Source organism: Salvelinus sp. IW2-2015, linkage group LG31 (genome assembly GCF_002910315.2).
Source record: "Salvelinus sp. IW2-2015 linkage group LG31, ASM291031v2, whole genome shotgun sequence".
Lineage (NCBI taxonomy): Eukaryota > Metazoa > Chordata > Actinopteri > Salmoniformes > Salmonidae > Salvelinus > Salvelinus sp. IW2-2015.
In genome coordinates, this window is record NC_036870.1 from 14,858,451 (window position 1) to 14,881,041 (window position 22,591).

General features: G+C 41.2%; 1 protein-coding gene across 1 annotated transcript in view; it reads left to right on the top strand.

Annotated features, from left to right (window-relative positions):
- Window positions 1-320: 320 nt before the first annotated feature.
- Window positions 321-22,591, top strand: part of LOC111955507 (KH domain-containing, RNA-binding, signal transduction-associated protein 3-like) — a 103,467-nt gene continuing 81,196 nt past the window's right edge. Inside the window, exon 1 of the mRNA XM_023975719.2 lies at window positions 321-771. Within this exon, the coding sequence (XP_023831487.1) occupies window positions 681-771 (91 nt within the window). The 5' untranslated portion in view covers window positions 321-680. The remainder of the gene's footprint in view (window positions 772-22,591) is intronic.

A 22,591-nucleotide genomic window follows, 5' to 3' on the forward strand; every position in this document is an offset into this window, starting at 1 on the left:
GGTCTGTATACCTTCCGAACGCACTGTATGTGCATTTTGATTTGCTATTGGGTTTTGGCACATTTGTATTGTACAATTGAACAATCTGATGAGAAAGACTGTTGTTAATGTTCATGTAATTCAGCTCGTTGCTGGCTCGTGTCACATCTAACAACCCATAGCCTTGCGCCGCGGAATCAGCACCAAGGACAGTTCCAACTGTTCCGCTCGCTCTCTCTCGAGCGCCCGCCCCTTAACGACTACATTCCATTGGGTTGAACACTGATCGGCAACCAATAGTAGAGGAGCTGGAATGAGCCCTCGTTGCTACTGGAGACGTTCCGGGGGAGCTTCAAAGATCTTGTTTACAGAACGCAGAGAGCCTCTAGTTCGGCGGTGTTGCATGTGAGGGGTCTGCACGGTGACGGTGAACATATAGGCTAGTATACCGATGGGATAACGGAATTCCTACCAGAGACACCCGCGCACAGACAGTTTTTGGTCGATGTTACAGCTTTGAAGTACTTCTGCGATGTTGTTATAGTGACTGCAAATGACATTGCCGCATTCCTTTTCTTTTTTAAAAGAATTTACCGCTGATAGTTTCGGTGAGGGCAGGTGTTGGGAATAAGGCGAGGTTTTTGAATTGTATCGCTTCTGAATCATTTTGTGGACGGCGTGGACCAAAGGCACGGGACGAGATGGATACCGAAAAGTACTTACCGGAGCTGATGGCGGAGAAGGACAAACTGGACCCCACGTTTCATCACTCTCTACGATTACTAGATCAAGGTAAGACCAGAAAACATCCCAATTTATTATGGGACGTTTCTACGGTATAGCTTGGAGCACTAACCAATACTGTTTGAGTTATGTTGGTTCCTATGTTGGTTGGGTTATGTTGGTGCCACTTTGACATACTATTACACTTTAAAGACATGTTTAACGTTTTCATTAGGTGCTGTCCCAAATGGACCATGATACAGACCAGCTCCGCACACGGGCTATTTCATGTATTCCAGAACCAGCACACTTGATTCTACTAAGGGCTTGTTGATTAGTTGAACATATGAATAACTGTCTGCAATACATCCGATAAGTTGAATGATACAGACAGCGACTACGCTATACAATGCCATGCCTTTCTGTTAGCCTGTACATAAATACACGTTCAATCATAATTGTAAAACACCACTCTTTTTTATACAATGTAGGCCTACAGTATTTGGTAACACTACACGTCTCTATGTTTGCATACAACTACTATGATGAACTGATAACGATGTAGGAGCGTCTCCAAGTAGCTCAGTCATCCAGCACTGAGACATGTGTAAATGATGATGTTAACAGTGGAATCAACACATTCTCATTATACGTTGGATTTGTTTTCCCCTTTGAAGAACTTGACTTGATTCTAATGCAATTGAGCAGATGGAAGCGCGTGTTCCACAGCGATTTGAATTGAAGACTGTTTAATTAATCCATTGCTGAGACGTCTGCGCGCCGAGCATACCGTTTGCTTTGAAGCTGTCAGAATTTTGCAAATACTTCCAGATGCACTCCCTTGGATCCATTCTGGCGGGAAGAGCACTGGAATAGCATCCTAATACATCCTTGAAATAGCACTCGTAAATGAGCTTAGTCTCTAGTGCTGTCTGCCTGGATTTCAGGAAATAAAATCATATTTGCAAAATGGCTATACCTCGCTAAGCTTTGAAAGAAAACGTATGGTTTGTATACTAGGCTCCTGGCCACCTAATTGTAACGACTGTGTTGACTTCATTACATCTATGCAGCTACTGATGTAAAATGTACATCCACAGTTGTTGAACTGTACCTGTACCTGACACACAAGAGACAAACACATAGACTACTGGATATAATATTCCTATAGAGTAGTATTCAGCTGTTTACCATGCTCCATGAAAAGTAACCGTGCCTGAGACCTGGTGACTTGCGTTGACTCCCTGAGCTAATGCCTAGGCTTTAGCTCAGTGGGCTAACACAGTTGTGTGGCATTGCGGAGCCCACTCTGTACCCAGTCGCATGTTGTACCCGTTATGGATAGATTGTTCAGTTTTAAGAAAGTGAAATAGCCTATAGCTAAAAGTATTGAGTTAGGCAATACTGGAAAGAATAGCTGAAAGCATTGAGTTCGGTTAAAATACCGGGACAGAAGGGCCGTTATGAATGTGTTTCTGTCAGCTCTCTCACATAGAGCTGAATCACGGAGATAAGAGCATATTTTACTCAGCACTTTCTCCTTATCAGCTGGTTTCAATTCGTAAAATTTGTTAGGCCTTTTTCTCCAGCACAGATTTCCTAGCTCGCCATGAGAGGTAAATGTGATTTGAAGGAAATATACATGTGGTTTAACGTAGCACCTGTTTCTTCGACAGAGTGTCRCTGAGGGTTCACATAAGTCGTAGAAATGAACGAGCCAACGCTTTCAATGGAGTTGGAGGAGTATGATTTTTAATATTTCACAAGCATTTCCACTGTAATATATCAACTCTTGGATCCTATCATTTTAACAGATTCATTTCAGATTGACTTAAACTTGTGATGTTCTAGGGTCGTGTCCCAAATGCCACTCTATCCCCTCCAGTACATTTGTTTTGAACTATTATAGTGCAATATATTGGTCAAAAGTAGTGCACTATATAGGGAATAAGGTGTCGCATTTCATCAACCAAACAAGGCTCAGAGCTGCCATGAGTTGGTCAGTAGGAGCCAGTAACTGTCCTTAACAGTCAGTAACAGTCAGTAACAGTTTGCCACAAACTCCAAAATGTAAATACTGTTATCTCCCTCTTACGAAACAGATGGCACATGATGCAATTGAACAGAGCGCTACTTTAAGCACTTCTCTAATAGAACACTTCTTCTGGCATCTTCCCCACCAGCTCCCGACTTGATTATGCAATTGGCAGGGGACATGAGCAGATCTACCGAGAGTAAGCACACACAGAGACAGACAGTGAGTGGCTGCATACTAGATAACTCAATGTCTGGAGAGATACACTTGCTAGGGAAGATGGTGGAGGGAATGGCTGTACTTGAAGACGGGAGTTTAGATACCTGTACCATACTGTAGGTATACTTTAGGGCGGCGAGTAGCCTAGCGGTTAGAGAGTTGGGCCAGGTTAGAATATCCGAGCCGTCAAGGTGAAAAATCTGATGATGTGTCCTTGAGCAAGGCACTTAACCCTACTTGCTGTAGGGTTGCCGTACTACTCTGATTGACACTGTAAAACAACACCTTTCACTGCACCTATCCGGTGTATGTTACATATGTTTTAATATATATATTTTTTGATCTAATAGATAAGCACCTCTGCTGGAAAACAATTCATAAAATACTTATACAGCCACAGCTCCTGCTAGGCCTGTTTAGTATTGACTTCACTGCTGACATGAATTGATGTAAATATCTTGTCTGGTATCTAATTAGATACATTGAAGTGTTAATTTAACTACAAGAAGAAAATAATTTAAAGGAATTCAAAAGGACTGCTTTCGGCTGTGATAACCTCACATAGAATGCAACATTGTTGAAAAGATTGTGTTTAGCTTAGAGGGCTTTCTTGTTTTAAACTATAGAAACAGCATCCAATATTTCAAGGTAAAAAAAAGAAGAAAATACCTGCTATATCCACTTCAACGCAGATATATAGGCCTACCCGCCTACCCGTTTTATTACATGTAAAACATGCTGCTCACTCCAAGTATTCCAGGACCTTCTGCCCATCTCTGTGGAGCCAACCCTGGTTCTGCACATGAGCAGAACAGCTCTTCCACTAGTTCTATATGATACCTTATCTTATAATTGTCTGTTCCGCTGTAGGAACCCAGCACAGTGTTTGTATTACATTAAAGAGCTCCGCTTGGTAGAACAGATTAGGCCACAATGGAAGGAACCCAGAGTAAAATGATCCCAGCACTTCTGAACAAAGATATGAGCAGGTGTGTGGTGGAGTCCATTACAGAACTTCTTTCAGAAGATCTCCTGTAGCAGTTGGTTCATACATACAGTATACAGGGTTCCAAAAGGGTCCTGCGGCTGTCTACATAGGGGAACCATTTTTGGTTCCATGTAGAACCCTTTTTGGTTCCATGTAAAACCCTTTTTGGTTCCAGGTAGAACTCTTTTGGGTTCCATGTAGAACCCTCTGTGGAAGAGTTCTAAATGGAACCCAAAAGGGTTCTACCTAGAACCAAAAGTGTTCTACCTGGAAACAAAAGGGGTTCTTCAAAGTGTTCTCCTATGGGGACAGCCATTAGAACCCTTTTTAGTTCTATATAGCACCTTTTCTTCTAGGAATATATCCCTCTAGCATCAGCAGAAAGAGAAGCTATTCAGCATAGCATTAGATGGTCTTAGATTGTACTGTGTCTGTGTGCACTGTAGACTAGTGCGGCATCCAAAAAAGCACCCACCCTATTCCCTATATACAGTAGTGCACTCCTTTTGACCAATGGTGCTATTTTGGACGCATCATAGGAACGCACACCCAGCAGTGAGCAGAAATAGGCCTTGGCAGAGCATCAAAGCCTGAGATACTGTTGTGTTGCTTGGGAAACGGTGGTTGATAGTGATAAACATCGGTGGCAGGCCAGCACGCTGAGCTAGTCGGCTACACAGGGAGACAGATACAGGACAGAAGGGGGTCCACTTACTCTGGGATCTGACCTACAGATATACTGTTATGCTTTTGAACTCACAGGTGAAGTGAGAGAGCTAGAGAGAGAGAGTGAGAGAGAGAGAAAGAGAGAGTGATAGAGAGACCCAGCAACCGCTTTAAATTCARCCTTGTAGTGCAGGGTTGCAGTGTGTAAGGTGTTGAGTGGTGCTGTGTGTGTGTGTGTGTGCTGTGGCTCAGAGGACTGAGGTGTTGCTGAGTGCTGTCCCAGAAGACTCTACAGGAGGGTGAGATGTAGGCCTAACACAGACTGAGACAGCCACGATTGGTGATAAAACCTAATGGCATGTCATTTATAGGACTTATTCGTTTACACGGCGGCATTGATCTCATTGTTAATGTGTGACGCATGGAACACCCGTTATGTCACTGGTAATGAGGTGGTGATGCAGTAATTCAACAGTGCGTCCCTAATGGCACCTTATTCCCTACGTCCCTAATGACACTGTATTCCCTACATAGTGCACTAATTTTGTCCAAAGTCCAACGGGCCCTAGTAGAAAGTAGTGCACTATATAAAGAATAGGGTGCAATTTAGGATGTGTTCTGACAAATCCAGGTTCGCTAGTTTGTGGATAAAATGCAGAAGCAACGAATGAATGTTGTCACGGATCCCTCTGGAGATTTCATTACGCACACCTGGCCCCTATTCCCAGTGATTAGTATTTGTATAAGTGTGCCCTTGGTTTCCATTGTCCTGTCGATTATTGTTACTATATCCGTTGGTCGTGTGAGTACCTGTGCTGTGTGTTTTGGGATTTTGTGCCCTTGTGGATTGCGCAGATGATTACGGATCTCGTCCCGTGTGTTAATCATTATATGCGTGTGTGTTTATTAGAGGTACTCCACTCTCTTTTGTTTGGGTTTCAACCCTGTGTTTTTGTTACGTGTTTGTTTGGTCTTCCTCCCCGTGCCTGTACACGGCATGCCGTAATTTGGGTGAAGTAAAAAACCCATATTACGCATTCCTGAGTCTGTCTCCCAATCCTTCATGCCAACGTGACAATTGTCTAGATACCATTTTATATTATATAATGTAATATTCCATCATAAGGATAAACAACCCAGTTATCACTGTAGAGAAATCAGTTATGTCACTGAGATGAGATGAGAAGCAAATTAAAGCAATATTCTGGCTTACTTGGTGGGAAACATGATTGCTGTAGTCAAAAGTTGTAGTCAGAAAAATCAATTCACTCTTTCTTTCTCAATTGTATTCATATAATTATGTGGGGTAAGTTGAGCCATTTTGTACATTCAGCATCACTCCGTAAAGGGAAATCTAATATTATTTCTATCAAAGATACATTATGTACATTTATTTCAGGGTGTTGTGTATCCCTGGAAATATTCAGAATTCATGTAAACATTACAGTATTGAAAACCTAGCTTGTCCTAAAAAAGTGTTCTCTTGGCACAATTTACTGTGCCAATTTACTGGGGTAAGTTGAGCCACGGGACAGGTTAAGTTACAGGCTGTATCAAAACCGGCGGTGATTGGGAGTCCCATAGGGCGGCGCACAATTGGCCCAGTGTCGTTCGGGTTAGGGTTTGGCCAGGGTAGGCCATCGTTGTAAATATGGATTTGTTCTTAACTGACTTGCCTAGTTAAATAAAATAAAATAGAAGTTAAGCTACCTACATCTTTATGTTCTGAATTAAATATTACCACTACCTTTTTAAAACAATTTCTGTCTTTATTTCCCAAACACATTTCAACACAATCAATCGCTTTTAGTCTTTTAAAACTTCTTATGGCTGAGATCCCGTTAACGGGATTGATATGACAACAGCCAGTGAAAGTGCAGGACACTCATAGGACTTCATGTTACACAATACATGTATGTTTTGTTCGATAAAGTTCATATTTATATCAAATAATCTTAGTATACATTGGCGCGTTATGTTCAGTAGTTCCAAAAACATCCAGTGATTTTGCAGAGAGCCACATCAATTTACAGAAATACTCATCATAAATGTTGATGAAAATGCAAGTATTATACATGGAACTTTAGATAAACTTCTCCTTAATGCAACCGCTGTCAGATTTCAAAAAAACTTTACCAAAAAAGCAAACCATGCAATAATCTGAGTACGGCGCTCAGAGCCCAAAACAACCATAAAGATATCCGCCATGTTGTGTAGTCAACAGAAGCCAGAAATAGCATTATAAATATTCACTTACCTTTGATAGTCTTCATCAGAATGCACTCCCAGGAATCCCAGTTCCACAATAAATGTTTGATTTGTTCGATAAAGTTAATCATTTATGTCCAAATACCTCCTTTTGTTAGCGCGTTCAGTTCACAAATCAAAATTCATGACGCACGTTCACTAGGAACAGACGAAAAGTCAAAGTTCCGTTACATTCCGTAGAAACATGTCAAACGATGTATAGAATCCATCTTTAGGATGTTTTTAACATAAATCTTCAATAATGTTCCAGCCGGAGAATTCATTTGTCTGTAGAAATGCAATGGAACAGAGCTCGCTCTCACGTGAATGTGCGTCACGAGCTCATGGCACTCTGCCAGACACCTGGCTCAAACAGCCCTTATGAGCCCCCACTTCACAGTAGAAGCATCAAACAAGGTTCTGAAGACTGTTGACATCTATTGGAAACCTTAGGAAGTGCAATATGACCAATATCCCACTGTGTATTCGATAGGCCAAGAGTTGAAAACCTACAAACCTCAGATTTCCTACTTCCTGGTTGGATTTTTTCTCAGGTTTTTGCCCACCATATGAGTTCTGTTATACTCACAGACATCATTCAAACAGTTTTAGAAGCTTCCGAGTGTTTTCTATCCAAATATACCTATCCAGATATGCATATCTTAGCTTCTGGGACTGAGTAGCAGGCAGTTTACTCTGGGCACCTCTGGGCACCTTATTCATCCAAGCTACTCAATACTGCCCCCAGCCATAAGAAGTGAATCATTTTAAGCATCTTTTAGCACAGGCTTAACCCCTAAAAAACACTCTGTACTTCTGAAAATACTTTTAATGTAGGCCAGGCCGTATTGTCACCTCATATCCCAGTGATAATACCTTGCATCATGTCTGGGAAGAAAATAATGACATTTTCTCAACTTACCCCATGCCAAACATTTTGACTATATTAGCCCACACAGCTACAATGATTCACTTTCATGCTAGGTTTAACATCTCATATTGTAGTTTATATAAACCCCAACTGATGTATAGAACAATCTTTAAAAATATTTACTTTGTTTAGATGCAGTATAAAATTCATGAAACCTCGAACACAATACATTAATTTGACTTGATTGAAAATCAGTTTTTTGGACCTAACTTGCTTACCACTTTTTCAATTTAGTTACTTCCTTCACAGACTCCATGAAATGGGGACCTTCCCTAAATATTTGGTCAAATTATTACTTTTGTGTATTGTTTCCTAGAGGCAAGGGTGGCTCAACTTATTTATTTCTCAACATCCACATCATCCGGGTTATTTCCGTTATGATGTGAAATTTCATTGCATGCCTTTCATTAAAACCCAGTGGCTTGGAAAAGGTGCTTTGCATTTAATTTTTTTGCTAAAATGAGTAGGAAGTGTTTAATGCTTTACGTTTTTCGTTGTCAGCAGTGACACAGAGGAAGCACCTCTCTGCATCTCATCACTGCGTTCAATGGAAGATTAACTAAGATTAATTCAATCAATTAATTAGCTGGCTTCAGAGTCAATATAAACAGTCAAAACAAAACTCATTTTAATAAAGAGGAACCTAATATCTTCCTGATAGCAAATCAGGCCCAGGCGTAGCACGCTGATATGGGTAATGATAGCCGGCCTACCAGGACACCCTAGGACAAAACCCCATGGACAATACAAAGCATGATAGTTTAAAATCCGATCAATTGTGCTTTAAAAAAAAAAAACCTTTCCATGTTCCTGATTGGTCCCTTCCCCCTAGCTGCTATCCACAAGTGCTCTATAGCCTCTCATTGCTGTCTTAAATAATGTACCGGTGCTTATTTAGAGAGAACCCCAGAGCTGTACTGAGATAATTTGGCCTTTCAGCCTATAAAAGTACCTGCTAGAGAACATTGCCTTTAGCATATTTTTTTATTTAACCTTTATTTAACTAGGCAAGTCAGTTAAGAACAAATTCTTATTTTCAATGATAGCCTAGGAATAGTGCGTTAACTGCCTGTTCAATGCATCAAATGCACATCAACCTGCAAGGTGCAGTAAACATAAGCACCATTTCTTGATAAATAGTGCATAAAGAAATATAAAGGATTAATTGCATGAAGAAATATTATTGGAAATATTTCAATAAAAATGAATAACAACAAAAGTAGTTTAGATAGAGTAAAGGATATGTTTAGTATAATTATACAAAGTCCTAGAAAAAACATAGGCCTATAGCTTATTTTCATTCCCTTTACAATAAAAACATTACAGTGTAATCCATTTGATCACCTTTATTTACATAATCAATTAGTAATAGTAATTAATAAAGACATTTGGAAGTAGAGCTGCACCTCTTGATTTGTGAGTTATTTGACAAACGTCAGTATCATAGAAACTGCAGAATATGCTCTTTCTGATACTATATAGAAACCACAATATTTTAACTGCACGTGACTCTGAAGATGGTCCTTTCCCTGCACCTGTAAATTACAAAATGCGCACATCTCTTCATGTACCGTGTACAGGTCTAATACTGTCAGTCATCAGATATTATCAATGTAATATTGGCTATAGGCTACACATCTTATTATGTGTGAAATTCGTTTCGGTATAGTTTAGGTGTAGTTTCGATGAGCCGGCTGCACAGGCTGACTGGCATCGTTTGTTTCCTGCTCATTAACTTGGATAGAGTCAAGGATATGTTTTGCATTATTCTAAAGGCCTACTGCAACAAATAGCATGTTTTCGTTTCCCTTTACAATACATTCGATTAGAGCGCCAATGCAGATAAGCAGGCATAACACAAACTCATCATTACACTTGTGTTGTTCTAAATTTAATCAACCTCTTCACCCTCATCATTCAGTTAGACCTCATTTAAATTTGATTGAGAAGTAACTTGCACAAATATCGCCCATTCCATCCATTTGTCATTCATTCAGTGGGCTGGCATCGTTTGCTTCATTGGATAGAGTCAAGGATATGTTTAGCATTATTCTAAAGGCCTACTGCAACACCTAGCATGTTTCTGTTTCCCTTTATAATACATTTGATTAGTAATAGAGTCCTTTTGTCATTCATTCAGTGAGGAGGGAGAGACGCATTAGCACCTGTCTTGGCGGGTAAAGTTGGGAATAGGAGAGGGGAAAAAAGGCTCAAAATACTTTTCTGTTTGAGATTTTTAAATTCTGACAAATGAGTAAAATACAACGTTTTATGAAAAGTCAGGGAAGGTGCAGGACGTAGGTATTTTTTTGCAGATGTAAAAAATGTATGGTTCTAGTCTTAAGCCCAGCGTGTGGTCAGAGAGTGGTGAGGTCTTCAACTCAACCAGCAGCACCAGCTACCAGCACAGACATCCAACTGCAGGTCAGACTCAGAGCTGTACACGGCCTCCTGGCCCCAGCTCCTCCCCCAAGCCTTTTGGCCCCAGCTCCTCTCCTCCCCCAAGCCTTTTGGCCCCAGCTCCTCTCCTCCCCCAAGCCTTTTGGCCCCAGCTCCTCTCCTCCCCCAAGCCTTTTGGCCCCAGCTCTACTCACCACCAGTACGTTACTTTAACTCTTATGTTAATCCAGGGCAAACTGTGTTCTCCCCCAGGCTCGCCCGCCACAATTATAAATCCATTAATCATATTCTTATTGGATGATAATGCACTGCTGTCTGCCCAAGACATCACTGTGGGATTACACTGGATTAGACTCGGAGCTAGAGAGAGACAGAGAGAGACAGAGAGAGAGAGCTCTGGTATGTGGGCATTTGTTTACTGTAGCTTGGGGCAACTGAAAGAGTTAAGGGTTCACATCCCCTGGGGGAATGTTCTTTGTGAAGGATTGGACCAAAATGGCATTAGGGTGGAGGAGGAAAGAGAGGAGTGGAATGAAATTGGAATTGAAGTAGAAAAAAGAAAAGGAAAAGTGGTAATGGAAAAATAGCTAGATGTGAAAGTGACAAATAATAATAAAAAGAAATATGATAGAGAAAGGCAGGTTAAAGTGTAGAAACACTGCTTTCATTCCATACCCTCTGAATCTCCTAGAACCATTTTCTGTGTCTAAAAAACCTTTCATGGTGAGGTTAGTTTATGTGTTCAGATGAATAGCTGAATAGGCAGACACGTCTTGTGCATGCCGAGTCCCTCTGAGTGAAACGGCGTGGTTGTATAGCTGTGGGGAGAATGACAAGTGTAAATTGACCACTCGTTCAAAAGATGGGAATGCTGTAAATTAAATACTTATTCATATTTGTCACCAGCATCACATATCAAATTCAGCTTTTTTATCACTCATGTAAAGAACAGACAACTGTCTTCACACATCGGACAGTGTTTAATTTGTCCCCAACCATGCTAGCTTGACAGGTTCAATAGATACCAGAATGAGAACGAGACCCAAAGAAAATGCTGTTGTATGTTTTTGCTCTCTGACTGACTGTGTAGCCCGGGAGTATCAAGTTGTCGAATGATAGTTCTGTACATCCAAACATCGCCACTCCTCTCTGTCTCTTCTCTGTACATCTACCTGCTTTCTAGCAGGGATTAGAATCCTGTCAGATTCTATGAACTGCCATTGATCTCACCCATAGTCTGCTTCACTCTGGAGTAGTTGTGGAGTAGTTGTGTCCTCGTTTTGAAAAGGGGCCTTTTCAGTGCCCTTACCTTGATCTCTCTCTTTCTCTGACAGCTTTCTTCTTCTCCCCTCCTTCCCTCTCATCTCTTCCCCCACTCTTTATATACAGTGCATTCGGAAAATAGTCAGACCCCTTGACCTTTTACACATTTTGTTACTTTGCAGCCTTATTCCATTTTTAAAATTTTTATAATCCCTCATCACACACAAGACCCCATAATGTAAACAGTTTTTAGATTTCTTTTGCAAATGTATTAAAAATAAACACCTGAAATATAACATTTACATAAGTATTCAGACTCTTTACTCAGTACTTTGTTGAATCACCTTTGGCAGCAATTACAGCCTTGAGTCTTCTTGGGAATGAAGTTACAAGCTTGGCACACGTGTATTTGGGGAGTTTCTCCCATTCTTCTCTGTAGATCCCCTCAAGCTCTGTCAGGTTGGATGGGGAGTGTCGCTACACAGCTATTTTCAGGTCTCTCCATAGATGTTTGATCGGGTTCAAGTCCGGGCTCTGGCTGGGCCACTCAAGGACATTCAGAGACTTGTCTCGAACCCACTCCTGCGTTGTCGTGTCTGTGTCTGTGTGCTTAGGATCGTTTTCCTGCTGGGAGGTGAACCTTCACCCTAGTGTGAGGTCCTGAGTGCTCTGGAGAAGGTTTTCATCAAGGATCTCTCTGTACTTTGCTCCGTTCATCTTTCCCTTGATCCTGACTAGTCTCCCAGTCCCTACCTCTGAAAAACATCCCCACAGCATAATGCTTCACCGTAGGGATGGTGCCAGTTATCTTCCAGACATGACGCCTGGCATTCAGGCCAAAGAGTTCAATCTTGGTTTCATCAGACCAGAGAATCTTGTTTCTTATGGTCTGAGTGTCCTTTAATTAAGGGCCTTTTGGCAAACTCCAAGCGGGCTGTCATGGGCCTTTTACTGAGGAGTGGCTTCCGTCTGGCCACCCTACTGTAAAGGCCGGATTGGTGCATTTGTCCTTCTGGAAAGTTCTCCCATCTCCGCAGAGGAACTCTGTAGCTCTGTCGGAGTGACCGTCTTGTTCTTGGTCACCTCCCTGACCAAGGCCCTTCTCACCCGATTTCTCAGTTTGGCTGGGTGGCCAGCTCTAGGAAGAGTCTTTATGGTTACAAACTTCTTCCATTTAGGAATGATAGAGGCCACTGTGTTTCTGGGGACCTTCAATGCTGCAGAAATGTTTTGGTACCCTTCCCCAGATCTGTGCCTCGTCACAATCCTGTCTCGGAGCTCTACGGACGATTCCTTCGATCTCGTGGCTTGGTTTTTGCTCTGACATGCACTGTCAACTGTGGGACCTTATATAGACAGGTGTGTGCCTTTCCAAATCATGTCCAATCAATTGAATTTACCACAGGTGGACTCCAAGTTGTAGAAACATCTCAAGGATGATCAATGGAAACAGGATGCAATTTCGAGTCTCATAGCAAAGGGTCTGAATACTTCCGTAAATAAGGTATTTCTGTTTTTTATTTTTAATACATTTGCAAAAATGTCAACCTGTTTTTGCTTTGTCATTATGGGGTATTGTGTGTAGATTGATGAGGATTTTTTTTCTTTAATCCATTTGAGAATAGGGCTGTAACATAACAAAATGTTGAAAAAGGGAAGGGGTCTGAATACTTTCCGAACGCACTGTATCCCCTCTCTCTTTATTTACACTGTGCTGTGTCTGTTGGCACCTTCTTTTGAGAGGATTGGTTCAGGGTTAGCCTCCCCAGATGATCCCATCCATTTTGTTGTAATCCAACTCAATTTTATTATGTTTATCGTTCCACCTCGCTGGAGCCCTGGGCCGGCAGGCAGCTGCGCTCCGCTTCAGTCAGATAAGGAGCACCTTGCCGCGCCTCACTCGCTTCTTGTGCACCTTGTGTTGCTGGCACTATGTCAGTTCTGTGAGTGTCGCTCCATGACAGAAGGTGTCCCTATTGGCATCCTATTATAGTACAGTACTTTAGACGAGAGCCCTATGGGCCCTGGTCAAAAGTAGTGCACTTCATAGGGAATAGGGTGCCATTTGGGAAGCATGCTAAGCCATCTAGACTCTTAGTAAATAAATAAAAACCTTCCAAAATCATCAGCCTGCTTTGCTCTATGACGTGCCACTCAACATGTTTTTTCTCTCAGTATGTGTGGTATCAGGTCAAGCCAAGCAGATCTAATACTGAGGATGTAAACCTATATCTTCTGTAGGGTGAGCTTCAACCAGCTGCAGCTCTGTAAGGTCATAGAGAAGAGGCCCGTATTTCATATAAAGCCAAAGTGTTCACACTGTGTATACAGTCTCCTTTATTACTTTGGTGGGCCTAATCCCCAACATGCAATATCAGAAGCTCGCAAAACAAACCTAATGTAAGCAGTACAAGCATTAACTGACTCAGAAAGAGATAATTCATGAAAGGCTCCAAGAGAACTCAGATAGTTTTAGAAAGAACTTTCTTTTTCGAGTACAGCCGCTGTTCTCCGAAAGCATGAAACGTATGATGAGATGAAATGCATTCAGAGGCTTCCCATTAAGCAAAATCATGTTGAAAAGACATTGAAGTTAGATTGATTTTAGGTTCTGAATGAAAGGTGAACGAACAGTCTTTTCCATGCGTTTAAAATCTGTATTTTCCGGACGTTGAAATCAGATTCATTGCGGTTCTGAATGAAAGTTGAATTGACGTATTTTCTGGACATTGAAAATATGACTATTCCAGACACTGAAATACAGTTCATTTGCGTTTTTTACTGAAAGGTGAAAATAGGTTATGTACAGATGTTGAACATACATCATTTTTGGTAATTGATTCTATTGCCAAATTTCAGCTGCACATAAATTCTCAATGAAGTGTATTTTATATCACAATAATAATTGTTTTATCTATTTAATATAAGAAAGAGGAGTCAACTGATGATTGCAATATTTTTTATTGCTACTATCTGTACATGCACTTATAGCGATGATGTTCAAAGTTGTCCAACAGTAGAGCACAGTAGAGTACTGTACGGCACAGTACAGTACAGGACAGTATTTTTATTCAGTACAGTAGAGTACAGTACGGTACAGTAGAGATTAATTCAGTAGAGTACAGTACAAATCAAAATCAAATCAAATCAAATTTTATTTGTCCTTTGCAGCAAATAAAAAAGGTTTAGAACATACTGTGAAATGCTTACTTACAAGCCCTTAACCAACAATGCAGTTCAAGAAATAGAGTTAAGAAAATATTTACAAAATCAAATTTAAAAATCTAATTAAAAGTAACACATAAAAAAACAATAACGAGGCTATATACAGGGGGTGCTGGTACCAAGTCAATGTGCGGGTGGTACAGGTTAGTCGAGGTCATTTCTACAGTACCAATCAAAAGTTTGGACACACCTACTAATTATTTAAATTGTATTTATTTATACTATTTACTACATTGTAGAATAATAGTGAAGACATCAAAACTATGAAATTACACACATGGAATCATGTAGTTACCAAAAAAGTGTTAAACAAATCCAAATATATTTTATATTTGAGATTCTTCAAAGTAGCCACCCTTTGCCTTGGACAGCTTTGCACACTTTTGACATTCTCTCAACCAGCTTCACCTGCAATGCTTTTTGGGCATTCCAGGTAGGCATTCCTCTGACACGGCCTCGTATATAGGTCCTGGATGGCAGGAAGCTTGGTCCCAGTGATGTACTGAGCCGTACGCACTACCCTCTCTAGTGCCTCTAGCAGTTGCATACCAGGCGGTGATGCAACCGGTCAGGATGCTCTCAATGGTGTAGGTGTAGAACTTTTTGAGGATCTGGGGACCCATGCCAAATCTTTTCAGTCTCCTGAGGGGGAAAAGGTGTTATCATGCCCTCTTCACGACTCTCTTGGTGTGTTTGGACCATGATAGTTTGTTGGTGATGTTGACACATTAGAGTTAATTTAGTAGAGTAGAGTACAGTACAGTAGAGTTTAGTTCAGTAGAGTATATTAGAGTACATTAGAGTAGAGTACAATACAGTATATTTTCTGTACTATACTCTAGTGTGCTGAAATATACTTTACTTTACTCTACTGTGCTCTAATGTATTGTCCTGTACTGTACTCTACTCTACTGTACTATACTCTACTTTTCTTTTCTTTACTGTACTCTGCTGTGTAAATGTCTATGATTGGTTTGTATTTGATCTGGTCCAGACCAAATCGGAACCAAACTAGACGTCTACGCCAAATCAAGGCCAGTCCGGACAGGAAATAGACTTCCGTCGGGCCATGCTTGGTCGGTTTGGGCTACTAACTAACTGATTCTTCTTTATGAACAGGAAATCCAGTAAGATGCTCTATCCGTTCTCACTCAGCACCTAGTCAGTGTAATCATTTGTACTAAACACCAGATGTTACAACCCAACACACATACCCCAGACAATATCTAAAATAACAGTTACTCTGTTTCCTGTGTGGAAAACGTTCCTCATTCATTGTACTGTCTGCTATGATGAACTTACTGTTAAAAGAGCCACTAGGAATCATCTCTCATCTGAAGCTCTCGGCTTAAACTATCTGCACGTCTATCTGTCTCAAGAAATAACACTCAACATCTTCAGGCTTTTAGTGCTTTGCTCACATCATGAAAAAAAAGACCAAATCTGAACATGGAGTTGGATGGTGGTGGTGTTGTTGGGTATGAATTTTTGAATCTTTCATGACTGGAAGGTAGTGGAAGTAGGATATCAGAAAAGGAAAGTTAAGTGCATTTTTTTGTTTTTTGGAGCATAAGAATCTATCCTGTAATATACTGAGAGGAGGATATGGGGGGAAGGGAAGAGGAGAGAGGGGAGGTTGAGAGAGGGGGGAAGATATGGATGCTCATTTAGGCTAGCCCCATCGCCAAGGGACCTCTTCTAGTTGTCCTTCTAGGCCGCTTGCTTCACTTTGTCTCCTGTCTCTATTTTAAGGGGATGCTTTTTAAGCCTAATTGTTTTCAGATTTTGGGGACGTCTCTTTTCTTTCCACTTATTTTCAAGGGCCCATCGTGGACTCGTTCCTCATATCTGCAGATCCACATCTAACCAAAGGACACAGACAACCACATGTGGTCGTTCACACTGCTTTAAAAATAAGTAGCACACCTCTCATCCTTTTGAAATAAAACAGCCACAGACAACTAGCAGACGGCATGGTATTTTTTATCAATTTGTATTTGATCATTATTTATTTTATTTTATTTAACCTCTATTTAACTAGGCAAGTCAGTTAAGAATTAATATTGCTTTGATTGAGTATTGAACGCTAATTTACTATTATAGCTCCAGAATAGAAACTTGTGGAGTCAAGTATGAATTGTTTCCCCCCATAACAAGGACAGTTATCCTCTGTTTGTCTGCTCGACAATGAAACCGTACTTCTTTTACTGCCGAACGACAGTAGGTCCATTTGCTACTCAAACCGATGCCGCCTATGTGCTGGCCAAAAGCCTTGTTAAAAATATGACCTGGGATCTGCCTTCGCTGCTTGTTAAAGGCAGCAACACAGCAAAACAACAAACATCTCTCTCTCTCTTACAGATCATCATTCCACTGTTGTTGTAGTCTGGTTTTAAAACACCATTATGAGAGATGTTGTGTTATTTTGACCATCATTACTAAATGAGGCAGTTGCTGTGCTGTTGGCCCCCTGACAGCAGCAAAATAATCACACACACACACACCACACACACACACACACACACACACACACACACACACACACAACACACACACACACACACCACACACACACACACACACACACACCAACACACACAACACACACACACACACACACACACACACACACACACACACACACACACACACACATCAGATCCCAGCTCTGTATAACGGACAGCAGCAGAGCGAGGGTTATCGTTATGAAGCCCTAGCCAGTCCTTTCCCCTCTCAACTGTGATTTGTCCATCATGTCTGCTTGTTGAGGATGATGGTAATGATACTTCATGTGCAGTCCACAAAGAGGATCTCCTGTAGATCATTTGTTATGGAGGAAGCGTGGGGGCTGAGCGAATACATATCAAGCTTTACATCTGTGGTTCAGACACATTCATACTTCCAGTATGGTGGTGGTGGTGTGTGGGGGTTATGGTTTAAATTGCTTTCCGTCCGCGGTTGGGTTGGTCAGTGAAGACAGTTTTGGAGGGAGACCGGTAAACAAGGGAAGGGAGGGGAGGGTGATTTGGGTTGCTTTCTCCGCTTCGTGGTTGTTGTTGTATTGACAGTTCCTGGTTCCTGGAGAAGCATGATTAGAAAGCAGGAGCCACAGAGCCAGGAGAGCGAGGAGAGCCTGGAGAGCGAGGAGAGCGAGGCAGGGAGAGACAGACATGGAGGAGTGGATCACTTTTCAGCTTCAGACATCAGAGCTGTTTCCCTGGGCTGCGTCCCAAATGTAGCCCTATTCCCCATGCATTGCACACTTTAAAAGTAATGTACTATTTGGAATAGGATGCCATTTGGGCTGCAGACTAGGCTTCTAGGCTGCAGAAGTACTGCCAGATGCTCCTGAGGAGAACAGGTTGGGCTCAACTTCCCCAGAACTGAAATTCCAATGAGGAGAATTGGATTTAGAATTTCAGTTTGCCTGAATTTGCCTGAATTTAAATGGAATTGAGCCCAACCATGGAGGACAAGTAAAGTGTAGACAGTGGTGTAAAAAGTACTCAATTGTCATACTTGAGTAAAAGTAATCATACCATGTTGTGTTGTTTCTATGTTGTTGTCATGTTGTGTTGCTACCATGGTGTGTTGTCATATGTTGCTACCTTGCTATGTTGATGTCTAAGGTCTCTCTTTATGTAGTGTTGTGTTGTCTCTTGTCGTGATGTGTGTTTTGACCTATATTTATATTATATTTTATTTATGTAATTTTAGGGGGACGGTGGCTGGGAGTAGAAATCTTAAAGTATTTGATTTTAAATCAACTTAACCCATCAGTGGCTAAGTACTGTCTAAGSSGGGGGGGGGGGGGGGGTCAGGSTAGTTCATTTAGAATTTTAAGACCACTTGAAGTATGTTGAAGTATGTATATTGAAGTATGTTTAAGACCCCTTGAAAAATGTTTGGCCTTACTGCTATTAGCCCATACAAAAGCATTGAATAACAATTCACTGCAACATATATTCCCCCCAAAAGATCAAAAGGAAGTTTGTTCTGAAGCATCTGAGAGATATAAGAAAGAGCATGAAATATAAATATATATTTTTACATGTATTTAACCCCATATTTTTGGCATTGAACAGTCTCCATATGTATTTCTATTCATGTTTTCAACTGATACCGGGGGACCTTCCGATGACTCTGGTGAGGCCTGTGGGTGTCCTAGATATTATAGTATTAGTGTTCGGATGCTACAGACAGAAGTTGGCAGATCAGCTGTACCAACTTCAGACGAGTCTCCTGACACTTGTGGAGGTCGTAGAGCAAAACGGAGACCACCAACGTGTTCGTGAGTCTCATCATGCCATAGAGGGCCGTTCGTACGCTACAGACGATTTTGTGAAAAGATTGATTTTCGGAATGTCTCATGTTCTGACAAACACAGCTCTAGCTCTGTCACCTTTCACTGCAGATGCGGAAGTTCGACATAGGCAGATGTGGTGGATTGAGACCATTGAATTGAAAAAAAGATATATCTGTAGGTATCTGTTTGATTTCCGCGCGGGAGGGGACATCACCTTAGGGGGTTAAATATGAAGAGTAAATGTAATTGCTACAATAGAGTTAAGTATAAAAAAAAGTACAATTATAAATAATTTCAAATTTCTTACATTAAGCAAACCAGATGGCACAATTGTCTTGGTTTTTAAAATGTCAAAATTGTAGGTAAAGCTGTTTTTTCTTACATCATTCAGTCATGGCTTATTACTATTTGTTACTGTGTGTGTTCAGACTCATTCTAAGCAGAGACAAAACATTTCTGCCCAAAATTTCAACACATTAGTTTAGTATCACACAACACTTGTATTTAGTGAACCAACATTGCGATCAGTCACCCTTTAATGTATCAGTGTTAAAGTAATAGTACATGTTTTACTGGTATAGTACAATGACTTCAAACTTATATTTGTGTATTCAACTTACTGTATGTTTATTTACATTATCAGCGGGATAGGATGATCTTCAATTGGAAGCAGTGTATGTGTCACAATGCTTCACTAGTATAGTACATTACCCCTTCTGAGTGTCCCAAATGGCACCCTATTCCCTATATGAGAGCCCACAAATCGCTCAGTTCTGCCTCAAGGAAAAGACGCATCTCATTAAACATCAACCTGCGTTTGGAACTCAGATTCAGTCAGTCCTGAAGCTGTAGTGAGACACTACATTACTTCTACTGAGCCACTACATTACTCCTACTGAGCCACTACATTACTTCTACTGAGCCACTACATTACTCCTACTGAGCCACTACATTACTTCTACTGAGCCACTACATTACTTCTACTGAGCCACTACATTACTTCTACTGAGCCACTACATTACTCCTACTGAGCCACTACATTACTTCTACTGAGCCACTACATTACTCCTACTGAGACACTACATTACTCCTTCTGAGACACTACATTACTGCTTTTCTGAGACCACTACATTCACTCCTACTGAGCCATCTATATTACCCCTACTGAGCACTACATTACTTCTACTGAGCCACTCATTATTCTACTGAGCAACTAAATTACTCCTACTCGTGAGGCCACTACATTACTCCCTGAGCCACTAAATTACTCCTACTGAGCCACTACATTACGTCCTCTGAGCACTAATTACTCCTACTGAGCCACTATACATTACTTCTTACTAGTTTGAGCCACTACATTACTCCTACTGAGCCACTACATACTTCTACTGAGCCACTACCTTACTTCTAACTGAGCCACTACATTCTTCTACTTGAGACCTAATTACTCCTACTGAGCACTACATTATCCTACTGAGCCACTAATTAGCTCCTACTAGCCTACATTACTCCTACTGGAGCCACTACATTACTCCTACTGAGCCACTCATATTACTTCTACTGAGCCACTACATTACTCCTACTGAGACACTGCATTTGCTCCTACTGAGACACTACATTACTCGTTCTGAGACACTACATTACTCCTACTGAGCCACTACATTACCCCTACTGAGCCTACAACTTACTCTACTGAGCCACTACATTATTCTACTGAGCAACTAAATTACTCCTACTGAGCCACTACATTACTCCCACTGAGCCACTAAATAACTCCTACTGAGCCACTAACATTACTCCTACTGAGCCACTAAATTCTCTACTGAGCCACTTTCTTGAGCACTAAATTACTCCTACTGAGCCACTACATTACTTCTACTGAGCCACTACATTACTTCTTACTGAGCCACTACATTGCTTCTACTGAGACACTACATTACTCCTACTGAGCACTACATTACTCCTACTGAGCACTACATTACTCCTACTGAGCCCTACATTACTCCTACTGAGCCACTACATTACTCCTACTGAGCCACTATATTACTTCTACTGAGCCACTACATTACTCCTACTGAGACACTGCATTACTCCTACTGAGACACTACTACTCGTTCTGAGAACACTAAATTATCCTACTGAGCCCTACATTACTCCTACTGAGCACTACATACTCCTACTGAGCCCTACATTACTTTACTGAGCCACTACATTACTCCTACTGAGACCACTACATTCTCTACTGAGTCTACTTTCTCCTACTGAGCCACTACTTACTTCTACTAAGCCACACATAACATCCCTACTGAGGCACTACATTACTTCTACTGAGCCACTACATTTCTCCTACTGCTGAGCCACTACATTACTCCTACTGAGACACTACATTAATTCTACTGAGCCATTACATTACTCATACTGAGCCTACATTACTCCTACTCGGCCACTACATGACTCCAATTGAGCCCTACATTACACCTTCTGAGACACTACATTTACTTCTACTGAGCCACTGCATTACTTCTACTAAGCCACTACATTACTCCTACTGAGACACTACATTACTTCTACTGAGCCACTACATTACTTATACTGAGCCACTACATTACTTCTACTGAGCCACTATATTATTTCTACTGAGACACTACATTACTCCTACTGAGCCACTATATTACTTCTACGGAGCCCTACATTACTCCTCTGAGCCACTACATTACTCCTACTGAGCCACTATATTTACTTCTACTGAGCCACTATATTACTTCTACTGAGCCACTACATTACTCCTACTGAGACACTGCATTACTCCTACTGAGACACTACATTACTCGTTCTGAGACACTAAATTACTCCTACTGGCCCTACATTACTCCTATGAGCCACTACATTACTCTACTGAGCCCTACATTACTTCTACTGAGCCTACATTACTCCTACTGAGACACTACATTACTCTACTGAGCCCTACATTTCTCCTACTGAGCCACTACATTACTTCTACTAAGCCACTACATCACATCCCTACTGAGCCACTACTTACTTCTACTGAGCCACTACATTTCTCCTACTGAGCCACTACATTACTCCTACTGAGACACTACATTAATTCTACTGACCATTACATTACTCATACTGAGCCCTACATTACTCCTACTGAGCCACTAACTGACTCCAATTGAGCCCTACTTACACCTTCTGAGACACTACATTACTTCTACTGAGCCACTGCATTACTTCTTACTAAGCCACTACATTATCCTACTGAGACACTAACATTATTCTACTGAGCCACTACATTACTTATACTGAGCCACTACATTACTTCTACTGAGCCACTATATTACTTCTACTTGAGACCTACATTACTCCTACTGAGCCCTCATATTACTTCTACGGGAGCCCTACCATTACTCCTACTGTGCCACTACATGCTTCTAACTGAGCCGCTGATCATTACTCCTACTGAGCCACTAAATTACTTCTACTGAGCCTCACTGAGCTGCCCAGTGAGAGATAATTGTAACACCTGCTGAGATGGAAGAGCCCAGCATAAAGAAGAGGAGCTGCTGTCTCATGCTAGCTGTCACAGTAGGGCTGGTGAGATAGATC